This window comes from Sapajus apella, unplaced genomic scaffold (assembly GCF_009761245.1).
Source record: "Sapajus apella isolate SASKATOON/1434 unplaced genomic scaffold, GSC_monkey_1.0 scaffold122, whole genome shotgun sequence".
NCBI classification, from domain to species: Eukaryota; Metazoa; Chordata; class Mammalia; order Primates; family Cebidae; genus Sapajus; species Sapajus apella.
Genome location: NW_022437062.1, coordinates 8,490,586 through 8,510,886, shown reverse-complemented (window position 1 = coordinate 8,510,886; position 20,301 = coordinate 8,490,586). Strand labels below are relative to the sequence as shown.

The 20,301-nt window shown below is 39.7% G+C and overlaps 1 protein-coding gene across 4 annotated transcripts; it reads left to right on the top strand.

Moving 5' to 3' along the window:
- Positions 1-941: 941 nt before the first annotated feature.
- TTC5 (tetratricopeptide repeat domain 5) lies at positions 942-19,905 on the top strand. Of its 4 annotated transcripts, none has more exons than XM_032261288.1 (10): positions 970-2,021; positions 5,964-6,096; positions 7,773-8,044; positions 9,220-9,370; positions 9,775-9,866; positions 11,909-11,965; positions 12,502-12,648; positions 12,825-13,039; positions 16,872-17,016; positions 19,294-19,905. In XM_032261288.1, the coding sequence occupies exons 1-10, from the start codon at positions 1,971-1,973 to the stop codon at positions 19,411-19,413; spliced, it is 1,383 nt and encodes a 460-aa protein (XP_032117179.1). In that variant the 5' UTR covers positions 970-1,970; the 3' UTR covers positions 19,414-19,905. The 4 variants fall into 4 exon arrangements, with proteins under 4 accessions (XP_032117181.1, XP_032117182.1, XP_032117179.1 ...); XM_032261289.1 differs by having other exon boundaries at positions 984-2,021; positions 7,773-7,984; XM_032261290.1 differs by lacking the exon at positions 5,964-6,096 and having other exon boundaries at positions 942-2,021.
- The last annotated feature ends 396 nt before the right edge of the window (positions 19,906-20,301 follow it).

Sequence of the window (20,301 nt, the reverse complement as noted above, 5' to 3'; positions counted from 1 at the left end):
GTATTTCTCCTAATGCTATCTCACCTCTACCCTCCCACCCACCAACAGACCCCAGTGTATAATGTTCCCCTCCCTGTGTCCGTGTGTTCTCATTGTTCAACTCCCACTTATGAGTGAAAACGTGGTGTTTGGTTTTCTGTTCTTGTGTTTGCTGGGACATTCTCAGTAACTTTATGTCCTGTTACAGGAAAGACTTGAAAACATACTGGCTGGCGAGACAGAACATCTGGGCTCTGGTTATGGTTTTTTCTACTGAGTTTAAACTTTCTTGGACTTTGTATCTGTAAAATGAAGGATTGAATTAAGTTATCCTATGGCCTTTTCTAACTCTTAAATTTTATGATTGATTCTTACTGGTTTAGGATGTGTTAACAATGGAATTACCCTAAATGCCAAATCCCATTGTTTTTTAGTAATAAAAATTATACTGAAATCATTTCAAGATAATTTAGTCATTGTAGAAAGGCAATTAAATATCCCTGTTTTACATAATTGAAAAGTAGTTTCCTTCACTGGGAATATAGAGTATAAAATCTAAAAATTATTCATAGTGTGCACCAAAGTTATTTGTTACTGCTTTTTTTGTGACAAGAGTCTTGCGTCACCCAGGCTGGAGTGCAGTGGCGCATCTTGACTCACTGCAACCTCTGCCTCCTTCCTGGGTTCAAGTGGTTCTCCTGCCTTGGCCTCCTAAGTAGTTGGGATTACAGGTGCATGCCACCACACCTGGATAATTTTTGTATATTTAGTAGAGATGGAATTTCACCACATTGACCAGGTTGGTCTTGAACTCCTGACTTCAAGTGGTCTGCCCACCTTGGCCTCCCAAAGTGCTGGGATTACAGGCATGAGCCACTGGGCCCAGCTTAGTGTGCACCAAAGTTAAATTGTCTGAGAAAGGATGAAAAATTTCAAATTGTAAGTTTTAAAACATCCCTCATTTTACAGCTAATGACGTAGATTTTATAGGTTACGATACAAACTATGTTGGAAAATGATTTGAGGAAAAGATTTTATGTACATTCATGATTTCTGCCTTGAAAGTTTTGCTTCTTTGTTAGGTTCACAGAATCAGCTTGAAGCTGTAATTAAAACTAAAAAAGTAAAGTGAAACTGTCAGGAATATTACATGACACTTTAAAAGATATATTCACAAGGGACAAACTTGAAAGTTACAAAAAAGGCATAGAGTGAAAAGTCTACCGCAGTCTCTAGTCACTCATTTTTGCTCCAGCCACTCCTCTTTGTAAACAATAGTGTTGCCAGTATCTTGTGTCTCTTTCCAGAGACTGTGTAAAAGCAAATAATTTATTTAAAAATTGTTTATATTTGAATAGGTGATGCATATAGATGGCAAGAAAATTCAAAAGGGCAGGCAGTAAAAATTTTCTTTGCCTACCTACAGCTCCGCTGTTTCTGTTCCCTCTGTAGAGACAGTCATCATTTCTTATGTATACTGGATGTTGTCTAACAATATGGAGGCATTATTAGTGTACAAATGATGGTTTTATGAGCAATCCCAAGTGTAGTATTTATTAGGATAGTGCATTAAAATGATAAAGTTAATCATACATAGGAAATTATTGCAAAGTTTGGGAAAGATTCAATAAAGTAGCCATTGTACATGGCTTTCAAAATTTCAAACACAGGTGTGCACTTCTTAACCTCTCTTCTTTATGGAGTATTGTAATCTTGGTATAAGTAATTAGGAAAATATGAAACAAGAATATAGAATTAAGTTGAGAACATTTTGTTTCCAGGATCTGGGAAAGAAACAAGTTTATGCACTCAAAAGTGATTGTAGGGCATCTCTGTGCTCTACGACATGGGTTAAGTTGGTTTCAAGCAGAGCCCTTCAGGTGCAGATAAGCCTCCAGAGCCTCAGATGTCGCTGTGGTCCCGCGGTGGGAGAGGGCGTGCGTCTCTGTGGTTATAAAGTTGGGGGCGGAGAAGCGTAGAGTGGCTGGGAGATGATGGCTGATGAAGAGGAAGAAGTCAAGCCGATCTTGCAGAAATTGCAGGTGAGGCCGTAGATTAAAATCTGTATGTGCTTTTGTTATTCCAAAAGAAGCAGGGAGTCCAGTTTACGTAGTGTCCGCGAATTCCCTGGCACATAGGCGAAGCTGCATGCGTCTGTGCGGTTACTATAACAACCCTCCAAGGTGCAGCCGCAGCCAGCCAGGGAGCCTCCTAGTGTGCTGGGACCTCCTACTGCCGACCTGACTGCGGTTAATTTCAGTCCTGTGTGAAAGAGGATTTGTTGCTCCTAACTATTCGTGTGTATTTTTAGAGAGGACGTTGTTTTCTTGATTCATCCATAGCGAATAGCATATACATGTGTATGGCAGATCTGCATGAACTATTATCACATGTTGTTTTGATCCCTACAAAAGCCATTTAACACCTTTCCGCTTTGAATTTGGCAACAATCACACTAATAACCTGCACCGCAAGTATCCCGGTTGCTCTTCTTAGGACTTCAGTTTTGATTTTCAACATGTGTAATCCCACTTTGGGGTCTGATGCAGAGGTTTCCAGATTCCACGTAGTCCACAGGTGACTGTGCTTCTGATTAAGACTAGTCTTTTGGACTCGGTAGCGAGGTGCTAACTAGTTGCTTGGCTCTTTGCCTTTAAGGACCCAAGATTTTCCTTAAACCTCAGGAACTCAGTTCTTCGTTCTAAGACAGCCTGTGATTTAAATATTAGAACTATGACAGGCTTGTAACTTGCCCAAGCGCAAAAATTTAAATATTGATGAAATTTGTTTCTTGAGTATATTAAAATAGTAACACTTTTTAGAGTGTTCCAACTGATTTGGATTAACTTCGTTTTTTCCCCTAATTGTGACTGGCTGAAATCAGAGATTCTCAATTCTGGTTCTATATTATAAACATTATTTGTGTATATATGTTTGTATCTGTACAGAAAATAGTCTGAAAAGGTATACAAATCAGTGGTTATCACTGAGGTTGTTTGGGGGAGTTTTTTACTTTCAGTTTTTTATATGTATCTATTTGGATTTTAACAACTTACATGTATTGATTTTGCCATAAGAATATAAGTTTCTACAAATGTTTGGTCCAGGGGAAAACAAAACCAAACAATTTCTTGAATATTTGCTTTAACAACTAAAACCAATCAATAAGTCCCTCTCTAAAACCCTTAATTTGCAGCCATGTTGATTGCAGGACGAAAAGAAATTGGTTTTTATTTTTTATGAGAATTTCCTTTTCCTAGGTTCATTTGTGGTAAATGTCCTAAGCAGCTTGGGAAAGGATACTTAGGTTATCTTGGTGTGGAGTAGGTGCAGGAATGGAAGGAGGAGAGAAGAGGAAAAGGATTAGATAGTGGTGTTCCTGTTCATGGAAATGGTGGTAAGCTTTTATTTTATTGTTATAGACATTTTGGTGTAAAAGGAATGTATAAAAAGATATTTCTCAAAGTGTCTTTTTTTTTTTTTTTTTTTTTTTTGAGACGGAGTTTCACTCTTGTTACCCAGGCTGGAGTGCAATGGCGCGATCTCGGCTCACCGCAACCTTCGCCTCCTGGGTTCAGGCAATTCTCCTGCCTCAGCCTCCTGAGTAGCTGGGATTACAGGCATGCGCCACCATGCCCAGTTAATTTTTTGTATTTTTAGTAGAGACGGGGTTTCACCATGTTGACCAGGATGGTCTCGATCTCTTGACCTCGTGATCCACCCGCCTCTGCCTCTCAAAGTGCTGGGATTACAGGCTTGAGCCACCGCGCCTGGCCTCAAAGTGTCTTTTACAGACAGTTTTCATTACAATCATCTGGGGTGCCTGTTAAAAATGCAGAATTTTGAGTTCTGCTAAACTGTTAAAATCAGAGTCTCTGCAGGCTGAGTCCTGGATGTAATACAATAAAGTGTGAAAAGCATTACTGCAGAGAGTGCTAGTCTGTTCTCTTCATTCTGGGTAGGATTTTAAATTAAATATAGCACATATATATTTGTTAGAACAGGGATAATTAGCTAATTCAATCAAGTATATTGAATGAGAGTCTAGCATGTCCCAAGCCCTCTTCTGGGGCTCAAGCGTAGCTCGAAACAAAACAGATTAAAGGTCTTTCCATCATGGAGCTTACATTTCAGTGGTGGAGGCAGACAATAGACAATGATAGGGCACATGATTTTAAATGGTAAGTATGAAGAAAAACGAGTATGATTTAACAGTAGAGGAGAGAAGAAAGGGATTCATTTAGGTTGAGTAATTAGGAAAAACCTTTCTGAGAGTTGATATTTGAGCTAAGATGTAAATGTTGATGAGGAATAAGTCATGCAGAGATCTGGAGAAAGTGTCCAGGTATAAGGAAAAGCATGCGTGAAGGCTCCCAGGTGGGCCGAGCTTGATGGGTTTGAGAAACTGTATGAAGGCCACTGTCGCTTGAGTATTGTAGGAGAGAGAGCGATGAGAAGTGAAGTTAGTGTCAGGATGGGTGGTGGTAGGTCAGCTCATATAGTCTTCTAGGCCATGATAAAGATTTGGATTTTATTCTGTCTGTGATGGGAAACTATCTGAAGGTTTGTGATATGATGTACATTTTTTTATGTGAGGAGTGAGGAGAATGGGAGAGTACAGAAACAAGGTGACTGGTTAAGAAGCTCTTGCAGTCCAGGCAAGTAATGAAGCTGATGTAATCCAGAAATGGTCATAGTGAGATAGAGACAGGTGGATGAATTCAGGATGTGTCGTGAAGACAGTTGATTAGACTCGATGGGAATTGATTATATATTTCTGCTGCTATCCAGTTTCAGGAAAGAATAGGGTGAGTATCTCTTATCTGAAATGCCTAGAACTAGAGGTTTTTTGGATTTTGGATTTCTAAAAATTTTGGAATATCTGCATATACATAACGAGATAACTCAGGAATGGGACCTGAGTTATGAAATATGAAACTTGGTGGCTAATGCCTGTAGTACCAGCACTTTGGGAGCCTGAGGTGGGAGGATTTGCTTGAAATCAGGAGTTTGAGACCAGCCTGGGCAACCTAACAAGACCCTGTCTTTTAAGAAAGGAAAAAAAAATTGTTTCATTTAGACTTTATATAAATAGGCTGAAGGTAATTTGACACAGTTTTTAAAATAATTTTGTGCCTGAAACAAAGTTTTGACTGTGTTTTGACTGTCAGGTGTGGAATTTTCTACTTGTAGTGTCATGTCAGCATCTAAAAAGTTTCGGATTTTGAAGGATTTCAGATTTTTGGATTAAGGATGCTTGGCCTGCAGTGCAGAAGCTTTGCCTGGTATGACAGGAAGACTCGGAGGCATTTAGGAGGAAAGAGAATATTTACTTGTAAAAAATCCAAGACAGCCAGAAGATGACAAAAAAAATCAAACTAAACAAAACCACAATAAGCATTTCAAAGAACAAAATGCTGCAAAAATACCAAAATCACCAAGTTCAAGTGGGTATGTTTGTGTTGTAAAACAATGACTCTGTAACATGTTTATCGTATTCACAAAGGTTGTATTGTATTTTCAGATATCAGCGTATGAAAAATCAGGGATAAAATGGTTTTAGTTAAGAAGTCCAACTTTAGGCATACATTTCAAAGTGTTATTCTTTAAGGACCAGAACCATATAGAATGATCTTATTAATTTCTGGTTTATCTTAAGTTGCCTGTTTCCCTCCTCATGACTGTGGTATGTGAAGTGCTTAGTCATATTAGGAGCCCTGCTGGGGCAGGGAGAGAAAACGGTCATCATAGTACAGACACTGGCATGGGACAAGATGGGACCATGAGAGCTGGCCTGGAGTACTGGCTGCTCTTCCTCATGATTTGTGGCATTTTGGTAAACCTGTCTACCTGCCTATTGTGCCATTCCTAGGTGAGATAAGAGAATTGATATTTCTAGACCAAGAGCTGGTATGGCTAGCCAATTTCAAGTTTCCCTGTCCAGTGTTCTCTCCACTTAATGCTTCCATTGTCATACTTTTTAGGAACTAGTGGATCAGCTCTATTCATTTCGAGACTGCTATTTTGAGACACATAGTGTTGAGGAGGCTGGAAGGAAGCAACAGGATGTGCGAAAGGAGATGGAAAAGACCCTACAGCAGATGGAAGAAGTAGCGGGTATGAGCCCTAGAGATTGTATAAGCCCCCATCCATCACTGAAATGTGATCAACCTGTACTCCCTCTTTGTAGACTCTTTGGTATGCTGCCTGTTACTGCTATAGGGTAGTACAACGTAATATTACTTCTCAGGGCCCCTGTGCAACCTTTCATTCCCGAAGCTACTTTTCCTAAAATTTGATTATAGCAAACAGCATGAAATGAAAGAGCATACTTATTTGAACTATTGCAGTAATCTGACTTTCTGCCTCTAATTTCTCTCTCTCTCTCTCTCTTTTTTTTTTTTTTTTTTTGAGACGGAGTTTCACTCTTGTTGCCCAGGTTGGAGTGCAATGCCATGATCATGGCTCACTGCAACCTCTGCCTCCTGGGTTCAAGCGATTCTTCTGCCTCAGCCTCCCGAATAGCTGGGATTACAGGCATGCACCACCACGCCCGGCTAATTTTGTATTTTCAGTAGAGATGAGGTTTCTCCTTGTTGGTCAGACTGGTCTCAAACTCCCTACCTCAGGTGATCTGCCTGCCTCAGCTTCCCAAAGTGCTGGGATTACAGGCGTGAGCCACCACACCTGGCCTCTTTAATTTCAAATCCACTTGTATAATGACCATGGCCATGGTTATCTTTCTAAATCATTACTTCATGCATTTAACCTTATCCTCCTATCTGCCTTTTTGCTCTGGTATCTTTAAAGATTCATACGATTGACTAGCTGAAGTCCAACCCCCTTAACCTGGCATTTAAGTGTCCATTGTTTTACTCTGTTTTCTTTTCTTTTTTTTTTTTTTTGAGACAGAGTGCAGTACCACCATCTCAGTTCACTGCAACTTCTGTTTTCCGATTTCAAGCAATTCTCCTGCCTCAGCCTCCCAAGTAGCTGGGACTACAGGCATGCATCACCACGCCCGGCTAATTTTTTGTACTTTTTTTAAGTAGAGATGGGGTTTCACCATGTTGGCCAAGATGGTCTTGATCTCTTGACCTTGTGATCCACCTGCCTCTGCCTCCCAAAGTGCTGGGATTCCAGGCGTGAGCCACCGCCCCCGGCCTTTACTCTGTTTTCTAACCTTATCTATGACGAATTACTTATAGAGGAAGTTTCTGTTTCATCCAGGTTGAACCGTCTATTCTCCGGTGATTATGGCCACATGTAGTTCTGCCTCTGTGTCTTTGTTTATATCATTTTCTAACCTGGAAGGTCTTTTCTTCTCTCTGTCCCCTTTTTTTGTTTTAACAGTAGCTGTTTGTCCTGATTCTTTTTCTCTTGACTTTTTAAAGCCCATTTGTTGGGCCAGTGTCATATGCTCTTTTTCATGGTTTTAATTTTTAATATCTATGCTTTGTCTTTTCCAACCCTCTAGGAGAGTTAGCAGCCAAACTGATCCTTGTAGTTAGGGGCCCGAGAAACAGATGGCAGAAGCTCTAGAAATAGTGCTTTCTTTGGATGGAGATTCTCCAGAAAATTAAAAAGAAAAAAAAATAATGCTTTATTTGTTGCCCAGTTAGCTAACATAGCACTCTGCTTATGGCGAGCTTTTAATAAATGGTTTGTTGATAAAGATTTTCATCAACTCTTTTTATTCCTAAAACTGACATGTAATTAGTTATTTTTTGAGAGAAGGTGCCCTGCCATTAACTATTGCTTTTTTCCACTTTATCTTTTTTTCTTCCTCTTAGGTTCTGTCCAGGGCAAGGCACAAGTTCTAATGCTAACTGGGAAAGCACTAAATGTGACTCCTGACTATAGCCCTAAAGCTGAGGAGCTTCTGTCAAAGGCTGTGAAGCTGGAGCCCAAGCTGGTGGAAGCCTGGAACCAGCTGGGCGAGGTGTACTGGAAAAAAGGGGATGTTGCAGCTGCCCACACCTGCTTCAAAGGAGCTCTCACCCATGTGAGCTGCCCACTATTCCTTTGGAAAACACAGATGGGAAGGATGAATTTCTTTGGTTCTATGAGTTTCCCTAGAAGATGAAAACTAGAGTAGAACTGAGTTTGAACTAGGAGAAGAGAATCAGAAGGGAGGAAAGGTCAGAGGAACAGCAGACCTAGAGGAGGAAAATAGAGGCAGAGGGCTGGGAAAGAAAGATGATGATGGGATCAGGTTCAGGTGGAGAAAGGAAGTGAAGAAAAGTTAGCAACTATGCTGATCCTTGTAGATGGGGGTTGAAGATACAGATGGCAGCAAGAATTTAGATGAAAAATTAGGGCTGGGTGTGGTAGCTTACACCTGTAATCATAGCACTTTGAGAAGCTGAGGCAGGAGGATCATTTGAGCTCAAGAGTTTGAGACCAGCTTAGGCAACATAGTGAGACCTTGTCTCTTTAAAAAAAAAGAAATATATATGTACACACACACACACACACACACACACACACACACGTACATATATATGTATATATGTGTACATATATATACACAAACGTACACATACATATATATGCCAGACGTGGTGGCTCATGCCTGTAATCCCAGCACTTTGGGAGGCCAAGGTGGGCAGATCGTTTGAAGTTAGGAGTTCGAGACCAGGCTGGCCAACATGGTGAAACCTTGCCTCTACCAAAAAATACAAAAATTAGCTGGGTATGGTTGCATGTGGCTGTAATCCCAGTTACTTGGGAGGCTGAGGCACAAGAATCACTTGAACCCAGGAGGTGGAGGTCACTGTGAACCGAGATCATGCCACTGTACTCCATCCTGGGTGACAGAGTGAGACCCTGTCTCAAAAAAAAAATTATGGCCAGGTGCGGTGGCTCATGCCTATAATCCCAACACTTTGGGAGGCTGAGGTGGGTGGATCACTTTAGGTCAGGAGTTCGAGACCAGCCTGGCCAACATGGTAAAATTCAGTTTCTCCTAAAAATACAAAAATTAGCTGGGCATGGTGGTGCATGCCTGTAGTCCCAGCTACTTGGGAAGCTGAGGCAGGAGAATGCTTGAACTTGGTAGGTGCAGGTTGCAGTAAGCTGAGATCGCGCCACTGCACTCCAGGCTGGGCGACAGAGCAAGATTCCATCTCAAAAAAAAAAAAAAGATGAAAAATTAATTGTAGAAGATTGAGTTCAGAATAGATCTAGAAAGAGGAGGTAGAATCAGGAAACCTGAGTATACGTCTTTTCTATTTGCAGTGCAGAAACAAAGTCTCTTTGCAAAACTTGTCAATGGTGCTTCGCCAGCTGCGGACTGACACTGAAGATGAACATTCTCAGCATGTCATGGACAGTGTCCGACAGGCTAAGTTAGCTGTTCAGATGGATGTCCATGATGGCCGCTCCTGGTGTGAGTGCTCTCAATCTTCAATAGGCTTCTAGAGCAGATGTTTTCAATCATTGCAACATTTGCAGTCTGTCTTTTAAGTTTGACTCTGAGGTTTAAGCCAGGGCATCTTTGCTTTGAAGGCACATGAGAGACATTTTGGTGAACTACTTTTCTAGGAACTGTTAGATCTTTTGATCCTAATTTTCACATAAGCATGGCAGGGCTTTTTACAGTCTGTTCAAATTTCAGTTTGGGGTCCATGTTTGTTGCTCTATACTAGTGGAATTTTGGGTGTACTAAGTATTGTATCATTCCTGGTTTGGGTTTCATGTGGGACCTTTCAAGTATACTTTCAAGGATGATCAAAATAAGTCATATCTTGAACTTGGGCTCTGAAATGATTCATCACTGTGCTTCTCTTTCAGATATTCTTGGGAATTCATATCTTTCTCTTTACTTCAATACTGGCCAGAACCCCAAGATCTCCCAACAAGCCCTCAGTGCCTATGCCCAAGCAGTAAGTACTTATGGTCACCAGGGCAGATGAATAGGCAGCAACAGAAGCAGAAGCATCATTCAGTCTTCTCTGTGGCCCTTTAGCAAGCATCATGGGCAGTGGCAGTGTTTGCTGGCATCTCGTGTGTGATTTTGCAAAGATGTGTCTGCAGAGGTGACTGACTTTTATAAGTTGAGTGTTAGGAACGACTTACATTGTGGTACATTGGTGTTGGATAGCTCCTTGACCTGTCTAGGTTTCTTACACGCATGTGCAGCCAAATCACAGAGCTGCCTCAATGTGTTCATCTTAATTAATGGGAAAAAAATCTATTAAAATAATGCTTATTAATATTTTTGTACATTCATTTTAAAGAAAAATGAAACCTATACTTCAGTGTAAATTAAGTGCTATCCCCAAATTAACTGTTAGACAGTATGGCTCTGGATTTTCTGTGGGCTAAAAGAAAAAACAGTGTGTAGCTTGTTCTGCATCATTTCCTAGGAATTAAGTGAAACAGGTTATTTGGGTTTTGAAGACATTTAGGTTTTCAAGCATTTTTATATTGATAGACATTTGCATAAGGCTTTCCCTCAGACTTTTAGCGTCTTTTTTCTCATTATTAGAATTGGCTTCTCAGTTAACATTGGCCTTTGAGCACTTTTTATTTAGCTCTCATATTTACCTTTCTTCTTTTGCTTTCTTGCTTCTCTTGATATAGATAATTGCTTTTTAATTATCATTATTTATTCTGCTCCATGTGGTAGAATAAAGAACACAGCTAGTGTATATTCACGATTGCAATTCAGGGACTGCCCTTTAAAATTTATTTTTCTCCCCGCTCCTGTCATCCTCCCCGCAAGTCTACCTTTGACTTTAAACTACTCTTTTCCAACTTGGGAACTTATAGAGCAATTATATTTTACTCTAATTTCTTAATTTGGTATTTACATTTCAAAGAATAGTATGATATATTCCTTAAACATTTTATATTTGGCTTCTGCTAAATAGTTGCTTTTTAATCTTAATTTTTTTGCCCAGACCTGCATTTGTAAACATATCTGAACCAACTATTTAAACAATTTTAATTCATGGTGTTTTGCTTTTACAATGCACCAGGTAATGAGGAGATTTAAAAAAATATAGTGAGCATAGTCATGAACATAGCTAGCAGCTTCTTCACAGCACATTGCCTGCACTGTCTCGTGGTATCTGGCCATCTATTTTATCTTTTTTAAAAAAATTCTTTATCTAGCCATCTATTTTAGTTAGAACCTGAATTTGGCTTTCTATGTGTGTTTTAAGGGGACTTGGATGTAGAAACATGATTCTGCATGTGTCTGGAGCCAGGTTTATGGGGAGAGGAAATGCGTGAAATGAACATCATTTCCAGCCTAGCTTTTCTTCATTTATTACCAGCACCTCACTATTTAAATTTTTAAAAATCAAAATGACTTCACGTATTTCATTTATTTATTTATTTATCATTTTTGAGATGGAGTCTTGCTCTGTCACCCAGGCTGAAGTGCAGTTGTGCGATCTTGGCTAACTGCAACCTCTGCCTTCTGGGTTCAGGCAATTCTCCAGCCTCAGCCTCCTGAATTGCAGGAATTACAGGTGCATGCCACCATTCCCAGCTAATTTTTGTATTTTTAGTGGAGACAGGGTTTCGCCATGTTGGCCAGGCTGGTCTTGAGCTTCTGACCTCAAGTGACCTGTCCACCTCGACTTTCCAAAATGCTGGGATTACAGGCGTGAGCCACCGTGCCTGGCCCACGTATTTCATTTATATAAAGATTTATTCTGTCTTTATAATATTACATGGATAAATTATAATCACATTTGAAAGTCTCACACATACAAAAACACTTATATTCCTAAGGTTTTAGGGACTAACATACCCACACTGTTTGTTATATGGTAACTGCTTCTGTGGGATAGGTAACATTTTGGCAAGGAAGAAATTTCTATTTTTCTAGGAAGAGGAGGTGTAGCACATGTTGGGCATGGCAATCCTTAACATTGAGACAGGATCCACTGATAAACTTTTTATCCCATTATAGGAGAAGGTTGACAGGAAAGCTTCTAGCAATCCTGACCTTCATCTGAACAGGGCGACGGTAAGACCTTTGGGATATAGTCATCTGAGGGTCAAATAAATAAGACACCTAGGTCTTAGCTTGCGAGGATAACTGAGTGTACATAGGGACAAGATTGGGTACAGACTGCGAGAGGAAAGCTGTGCTATTTCTGTAAAGAATTAGCTTGATTTGGCTTCAGGATCTGGTGTAGCCACTGGAGGGAAAGGAGAAGGGGCTGAGGAGGTGGAAGAATATGTAGAAAACGGGGAGATCTTTTAGAAGACTTCTGAAATGTTAAGTAAATATAAAGGTCAAGTGACCCAATATATACAACTTAACTATTTTAGAGTTTGGAAATTAGCTTCTTTGAAATGATTCCGTCTTTGGGGTTGTGATCATCATGGCTAGGAAGAAGGCTGTAAGGTGCTACCAGCTCTTCAGGCTGTTCATGGTAGCATAGGAAAATAGCAGGAAGGAAAAAGTTTATTTCTCTAGATTCCTAGCCCATGGTGCCATTATTCCCTCAGCATAGTTTGTTTGGATATACCTGTAATTGGGATATACTTCTTGTACAGTTGCATAAATATGAAGAGAATTATGGGGAGGCCCTGGAGGGCTTCTCTCGGGCTGTAGCCCTGGACCCTGCCTGGCCAGAGCCCCGGCAACGAGAGCAACAACTTCTGGAATTCCTGGATAGATTAACCAGCCTCCTTGAGAGTAAGGTAAAAATGTCTAAAGGGCTGAATTCTACTTTTTAAAAATTTTGCCGTGGGTCAATAAAATAAGAATAAATAGGTTTAGGAGGTAGTAACCCTATAGAAGTGGTGGGAGGGAAGGATTAGAATCTCAAGGAAGGTGGTTAGTTTCCAGCTTCTTATCTGTTTCCCCTTCTTTGCAGGGAAAGGTGAAGGCCAAAAAGCTGCAGAGCATGCTGGGAAGCTTGCGCCCAGCCCATCTAGGCCCTTGTGGTGATGGACACTATCAGTCAGCCTCTGGGCAGAAAGTGACCCTAGAGCTTAAGCCACTGAGTACACTGCAGCCTGGGGTGAACAGTGGTGCCGTCATCCTGGGAAAGGTGGTATTTAGCCTCACCACAGAGGAGAAAGTCCCCTTGTGAGTTTCTCTTGGATTTTCCCCTTTTTAACCTTTTGAACTAATTGCTCTCACTTCCTCTTCTTTCTCTGGCAGTTGAGGACATTGTTAGTGGTCACAGATTTATGACTTCTGATTTCCTCTGTGACTATCCCATGGGCAGATACTGCCTAGGTGATATTTAACAATCTTTTGATCACAGAGGCTTTTGTAGATTCTGTCACTGCTCATTTTTTAGCCCTGAGTTTGCATAGTTGAAATTTGGCAGGACCTATTTTTTTTTTTTTTTATAAGACAGAAACCTTAAAATTCTGTCCTTTTGTGTTTTCATGATCACAGAAGTTAAAGGAGGACAAATTCTTACTCCTGTTTGTACTTAGGTATACTTAGGCCGTTCTGAAAATTGAGCTTTGAGTTATAACTTAAAGTCTGATTAGGAGATTGTCTTAGATGTCATTCAACAAATATTTATTGAGCATGTATATATGTCATAGGGAGTGAGAAAAAGGAAATGTAAAGGACACAGGTGCAGGTGCTTCTAGCAGCAGAGGAAATGAATTAAGAATATTTATTTAGAAAATTTTTTGATCTTGAAAAGTTAGGGTTTAGTGAGTGCCACCATTCCTTGATCCTTCACTCACTTCCTAATCCCTGGTAGACTGGCTTCCCCTTTCTCTCTTCTACTGAAATTGTTTTTTTGCTAGGATCACCATTGTCTTTCTAGGCACTGGATCCAGCGACTTCCATTGCATGGTTCCAAAACATTCTGACTATTGAATATCTCTCACTATTGCCTTTCACATCCCTTCTGTTCCATCCAAACGGAAATATTCACAATTCTCATTATATGCCCAAGCTTTCTCCATGGCATTTTCTATGGGTTTGTGTGTTTGATGAGTTGAAGAGCAAAAAGATGGTTGAGAACAGTTTGGTTAACTAGAGCAAACCCTAGAACTGAGAAGAATTATAAAGGGATATAAACAAAGGAAGGTTTTGGACGACTGTCAGAACAAATAGATATTTTGCAACTCCTTGGTTTCTGTTTTTGTGCCCAACTTTTAAATCTTGGGTTCTCAGGACTGTTTTTTTTTTTTTCTTTTTTCTCTTTATACCAGGATGGCCTCTAGTTGCCAACTTTGATCACTTGTCAGTGGTTGTGTGACATACTATGTAGAAGGATTCTGAGGCTTTGACTGGATCCATTAGGAGAGTGCTTTGCTTGATTACAGTGTTTCCTGTGAATTCAGGTGTGTCATGTGATGGCATGAGTACAGTTCTTCTCCATCCTATCTATAAATCATTGTGACTTGTGATGTCGTGTAAACCCAAGCCTCCTATATGCTCACAGATATATCTCCAGCCCAAGCTTCATTTCCAAGTTTTGGATCCCTGTAGACAACTGCCTCTGGGTTCCAATAAGAAATCTCTAACTCAGTATTTCAGTATTACTCACCTAAATCTGTCTCTGTAAACCTGCTTCTCCTCCTTGGATTCCCTGTGAATGAATGGTATCACTTCTCAGTCACTTGATTAAGACTTTTGGAAGAATAGGCTTCTCCATTCTCTTGCATTGAGGCCATTGCCAAGTTCTATAGATTTGCTTTTTCTTGTTCTGTAGACTTGACTTCTCTATCACCTTAATTCAGGCCCTTATCACTTCTCCAAATAGGTCTCCCTGATTCTCTGGTTTACTCCAGTGTTCCGCAGTGCTGTCAGAGAAACGTTTCTCAGATGTAAATCTGACCATTGCTACTTATTTAAGATCCTTATTGGTACTACATGTAGCTTTTGGGATAAAGTGTTTTTTTGTTTTGTTTTTTTTTTTTTTGAGACAGAGTCTTGCTCTGTCACCAGGCTGGAGTGCATTGGCGCAATCTCGGCTCACTGCAACCTCCACCTCCTGGGTTCAAGCGATACTTCCGCCTCAGCCTCCCGAGTAGCTGGGACCACAGGCGCGTACCACCACACCCAGCTAATTTTTTGTATTTTTAGTAGAGATGGGGTTTCACCGTGTTGGCCAGGATGGTCTCGATCTCTCGACCCCGTGATCTACCCACCTTGGCCTCCCAAAGTGTTGGGATTACAGGCGTGAGCCACCATACCTGGCCAGCTTTTGGGATAAAGTTTGAACTACCTAGCTTAGCATACAAAGTCTTTCATGATTTGCTCCTTGCTTTTTTTTCCATTATCTTCTGTCACTTTCCCACACGTGCCTTTTGTTTCAACCATGGAACTATTTTGTTAGTTTTAGAACAGCTGTTTTCAGGCCTCTGTGTCTTACATACAGTTGCTTTGCCTGGATAATCTCTAGCTTCTTCTTGACATAGCTAACATCTCCTGCCCCCAACATTTTGTTATAAAAATTTTCAAACATACAGCTAAGTTGAAAGATTTTCACATTGAACGTCTGTGTTCTCAACCACTTATATTCTTCTATTAACATTTTATTTTACTTAGCTTATCACATATCTGTCTGTTTATCCTGTCATCAGAGTAAATTACAGAGATCAATGTACTTTCCTCTACATATTTCAGCATGCAGTTATTAACTGAGTTCAGTATTTCTTTCGACTTTTTCTTTCTGTTTTTGAGATGGAGTTTTGTTCTTGTTGCCCAGCTGTAGTGCAATGGGGCATAATCTTGGCTCACTGCAACCGTCACCTCCCAGGTTCAAGTGATTCTTCTGCCTCAGCCTCCCAAGTAGCCGGGATTACAAGCGCCCACCACCATGCCTGGCTAATTTTTTTTTAGGGTTTCACCACATTGGCCAGGCTAGTCTTGAACTCCTGACCTCAGGTAATCCACCTGCCTCTGCCTCCCAAAGTGCTTGGATTGTAGGCATGAGCCATTGCGCCCAGCCCAATTTTTTCTTTTTATGTAAAATTTACATACAATGAAATGTACAAATCTAAGTGTACATTTTTTAGCTTTTGACAAATGGAAAATATTCATATAACCCGAATAGAGATCATTACCACCATTCCAGCAAGTTCCCTCATGTTCCCTCCAAGCCAATCTCTGTTCCTATCCCCCTAGAGGTTTTTAAAATTTTGACCAAGGATTAATTTTTCTATTTTAACTCAGGTGGTTTTTCACCCTTTAAGATTCACTTTGACCGTCTCTCTTCAAGGACATCTTTCCTGCTTTCCAGTTTTGATTTAGATATTTCTCCTCTGGGTTCTCACAATCCAATCTGTGGCTTCACTGAATTCAACAGAAAGGAAAAGTTATGCTATTACCCATCACACTGTACTGTTAAGTGATGACTTCATTGTCTGACTCCTACACTGTAGGTTGTTCATAGCTGGATTGGTATCTTACTACTAAACGCAATGCTTGGGACATAACGTAATATTTGGTGAAAGTTTGTGGAATTAAACTACACAGACAGCGATGGTTAGAGGCTTTGGTTAAGAGAACAATAATTAAATTGATAGATCAGGAATAATGTTACAACTGTAGCATTTTGGTCTAATTCATCATTAATACTTGTGGAATGGCTTCAGTGTGCTTTGTCTAAGTTCTTAGCAAAGTGACAGATTGATGAGTTTCAGAAAAATGAGAACTCAGATATACAAAGTGGAGGATGGTACCTCATAGGTTTTCTAAGTAACTGAGAAAAAGCATTTATTTATTTTGTTAGTATTTTATTTTTAAAATTTAATTAACTAAATTAAATTTCCTTTTTTGGTCCCCCTCCCCAACTAAATTAAATTTTATATTTTATTTTAATTATCTGTCACTGATTTTAAGTCCAGTATTTTGCTAGTCTTTTTAAACCACTGCTTCTGCTCTTCTTTCCTACCCACCTACCTTTTGTTTTCCTCTCTCCTAATCTGTCTTTACCTGGCAGTACATTTGGCCTGGTAGATTCAGATGGACCTTGCTGTGCAGTGATGGTATACAATATAGTGCAGAGCTGGGGAGTGCTCATTGGAGACTCGGTAGCCATCCCTGAGCCCAACCTGCGGCTTCACCGAATTCAGCACAAGGGAAAGGTGAGCGATGGCTAGGATTCTCTTCCAGTTCATAGGCTCTAAAAGTAGAACCAAGCTTATCTTTTTATATAAGATATAGAAATAATGTATATGTGAGTGTGTGTGTAGGCTATGTGTGTATATATTTGTGTGTGTATATGTTTTCTATATATATATATATATATATATATTTTACTAAAAAGGTAAACTGGTAAGCAAAAAAATAAAAAAATGGAGTGAAATATTATCACTCAGCTGTTGTATTATCACTCATATGTTACTACTGTTAACAGTTTGGTGTACAAATCTGAAGTCTTTTTCTTTTTATAAATATATGCACATATATTTTTATCTGTATTTTAAATCATGGGTAGGATATCATATGCAAATGCTTGTGAATATTTCCTGTGTTTTTACATATTTCACCACATTGAGTAGACACAGGGTGATGAAGATGGTAACAGTTAACATTTATTTAACACTTAATTGAGTGCTAGACACTGTGCTAAGAGTTTTATTGCCTGCCTTGCCTCATTCTGTTCTTATGAAAACCTTATGAATGTAGATATTTAACCACTGTTTAACCATTTAGATCAGGGGTTGGCAAAGCCCATTAACCAAATCTGGCTCACTGCATGATTTTATTTAGAGTGGTTTCTAGGCCGGGCATGGTGGCTCATCCCTATAATCCTAGCACTTTGGGAGGCCAAGGTGGGAGGGTCGCTCGAGTCCAGGAATTTAAGACCAGCCTGGGCAACATAGTGAGACCCTGTCTCTACAAAAGAAATGTTTAAAAATGTAGCCAGGCATGGTAGTATGTGCCTGTAGTCCCAGCTACTAAGGAGGTTGAAGTGAGAGAATCACTGTATCTCAGGAGTTTGAGGCTACAGTAAGTCATCATTGTCCCATTGCACGCCAGCCAGAGTAACAGAGCATCTCTGCCTCAAATAAGGAAAAAGAAAAAAAAAAAAAGAAAGAATGGTTTCTATGTTCTTAAATGAAAAAAACTGACAGAAGCATAATATTTTGTGATATGTGAAAATTACAGGAAATTCAGATTTTAGTGTCCACAAATAAAGCTTTATTGGAACACAGCCACACTTATTTGCTTACTACTGTCTGTGGCTGTATTTGTACTATAGTGAGGGGGGTGAAATTCTATAACAGAGACCATATGACCCACAAAGCCTAAAATATTTACTGTCTGGCCCTTTACAGAAAGACTTTGATGACCTCAGATCTAGGTTATTTCTAATTTTTTTCTATTATAAAAGTACTATAGTGAGCATTTTTATGTCTTTGCTTATATCTATGATTATTTCCTTAAATTAATTTATAATACAGAATCCTGGGTCCAAAGGGTATGCAGAATTCTGAGGGTTTTGATACATACTGCCAAATAGTTCTTTGGAAAATTGTACTAGTTAGTTGTCACTACCAACAGTGGATGTAAATAAGTGTTTCTCTGTAGTTTTTTTCTCAACTCTGGGTGGAAACCTTTGAAAAGTTATTTTCTAATTTTATATGAAAAATATCACATGAACATTATTTTAATTTATAGTTCTTCTATAAATTGCCATTTTTTGGTGTCACTTGTCCATATTTCTGTGAAGATTTTTTTTTTAAAAAATGATTTATGAGAACTTTTAAATTTATTTTACCTGGACTTAAAAGAGCCTGCTTCTCACAGCCATAATTTTTGGATAAAGATTATTTAACATGTTTTACAACTTAAAATACACTGGAGCTGATAAAGTGAGCTGATACCCTTTTTGTTATTAGAAAAATGGCTACATTCTGTTACATGTTCTATTTTTTCCTCTTGATGTAAAAGAGAATTAACTTTAATTTGTATTTGGTGGATTAATTTAGGACTTTATAAACATTTGGACTGAGATTTTCTTAGGATTCTCACTGGCTCTGGCCAGCTACTGTGTGTATCTAGTTAATTATCAGGAAACACCGTGGGAATGGGAAGATTCTGTGAGAACTGGTTGCATTCTTTTGTTACGCAATGCCAGGAACCTGCCTTTTTTGAATCAAAGAGCTGTCTCATTCTTGTAGTGACACTACATGGCCCTACATGCTTTGTTTTCCTTCTGAAGATTGAAAACTTTGGGAAAATTTCATCCCCTTTGTTAGCTCAGTTTTGTCTGATTGAGATGGAAGTAGAAGGGGTATACAATGGGGTATGCAATGGGGGAGATGGTCCAGAAAGTTGAAAGTGGTGTATGTATCCCCATGCTGGAGCTTTTTCCGTCTTGTGATCTGTAATGAACTTCTTTCTGTCTTTTCTAGGACTATTCCTTTTCCAGTGTTCGAGTGGAGACACCCCTCCTGCTAGTGGTGAATGGGAAGCCTCAGGGCTCTGGCAGTCAGGCTGCTGCCACAGTGGCATCGCGACCACAGTGTGAATGACCTTCTTTGACTTTCGTGCTCAACAGGGAGTGGAGGAGAGGAGACAAGGCCCTGGGCAGCTGGTCCAGCCACATTCAGTCATTCAGTAGGGATGGGAGGAATGTTTTAAATGAAGACTTTCCTTTCCCTGCCTGTATTACACTTTGTATTTCTTCTCTCTCTGTCCTCATGATGTTCCAGCTGTCTCCAGGGCCACATACTCTTCTGGCATATCTCTCCTGCCTCTTCCACTGCTCTCTATGTTTTAAGAAAACAACATGGAATTGGTAGAAGTCTCGGGAGCTTACCATGGGACAGAGTCCCCAAGTCTCCTGTTCTTGCCTCCTTCTTAAGCCTCATATGTATATATCAGTTCAATATTTATTGCTAAAGGAGGGGGCTTAATTTTATAATGGCTTTTTTTTTTTGAGCAATTTTTATTTTTATTTGTAAAATTTAGGTCCTTCCCCTTCTTCGGGGCTGGAACAGAATTAAATTTGTTTGGAAAAAAAAGTATCATGTAGTTTGGCCTACTTTATTCTCCCTAAGCTTATAGTCTTGGTTTTAGAATCACTTCAATATATTGGAGTAATACCACCCCCTTTTTTTTCTTTATACAAAGTAGTTTATTTCTCTCCCAGTGAAAAGAATTCTGACAATAGACAGTCCAGGGCAGGAATGGAAACTCCACAAAATTTCTAGAGACCAGCTTCCTTCCATTTTCCCATTCTGTCATTCCCTAGGGATGGTCTTCACTATGGTCCAAGATGGCAGAGCAATACTGTTGTAATAGTGTTGCTAGTCTGAAGGACTAGAGACAGTTAGATATTCAGTTTCTTTAGAGTGTAGTGACATGCTTTTGTAACAGTTTATCTTAATATCCTTGTGGTAAAATGGAGAAATGTGAGT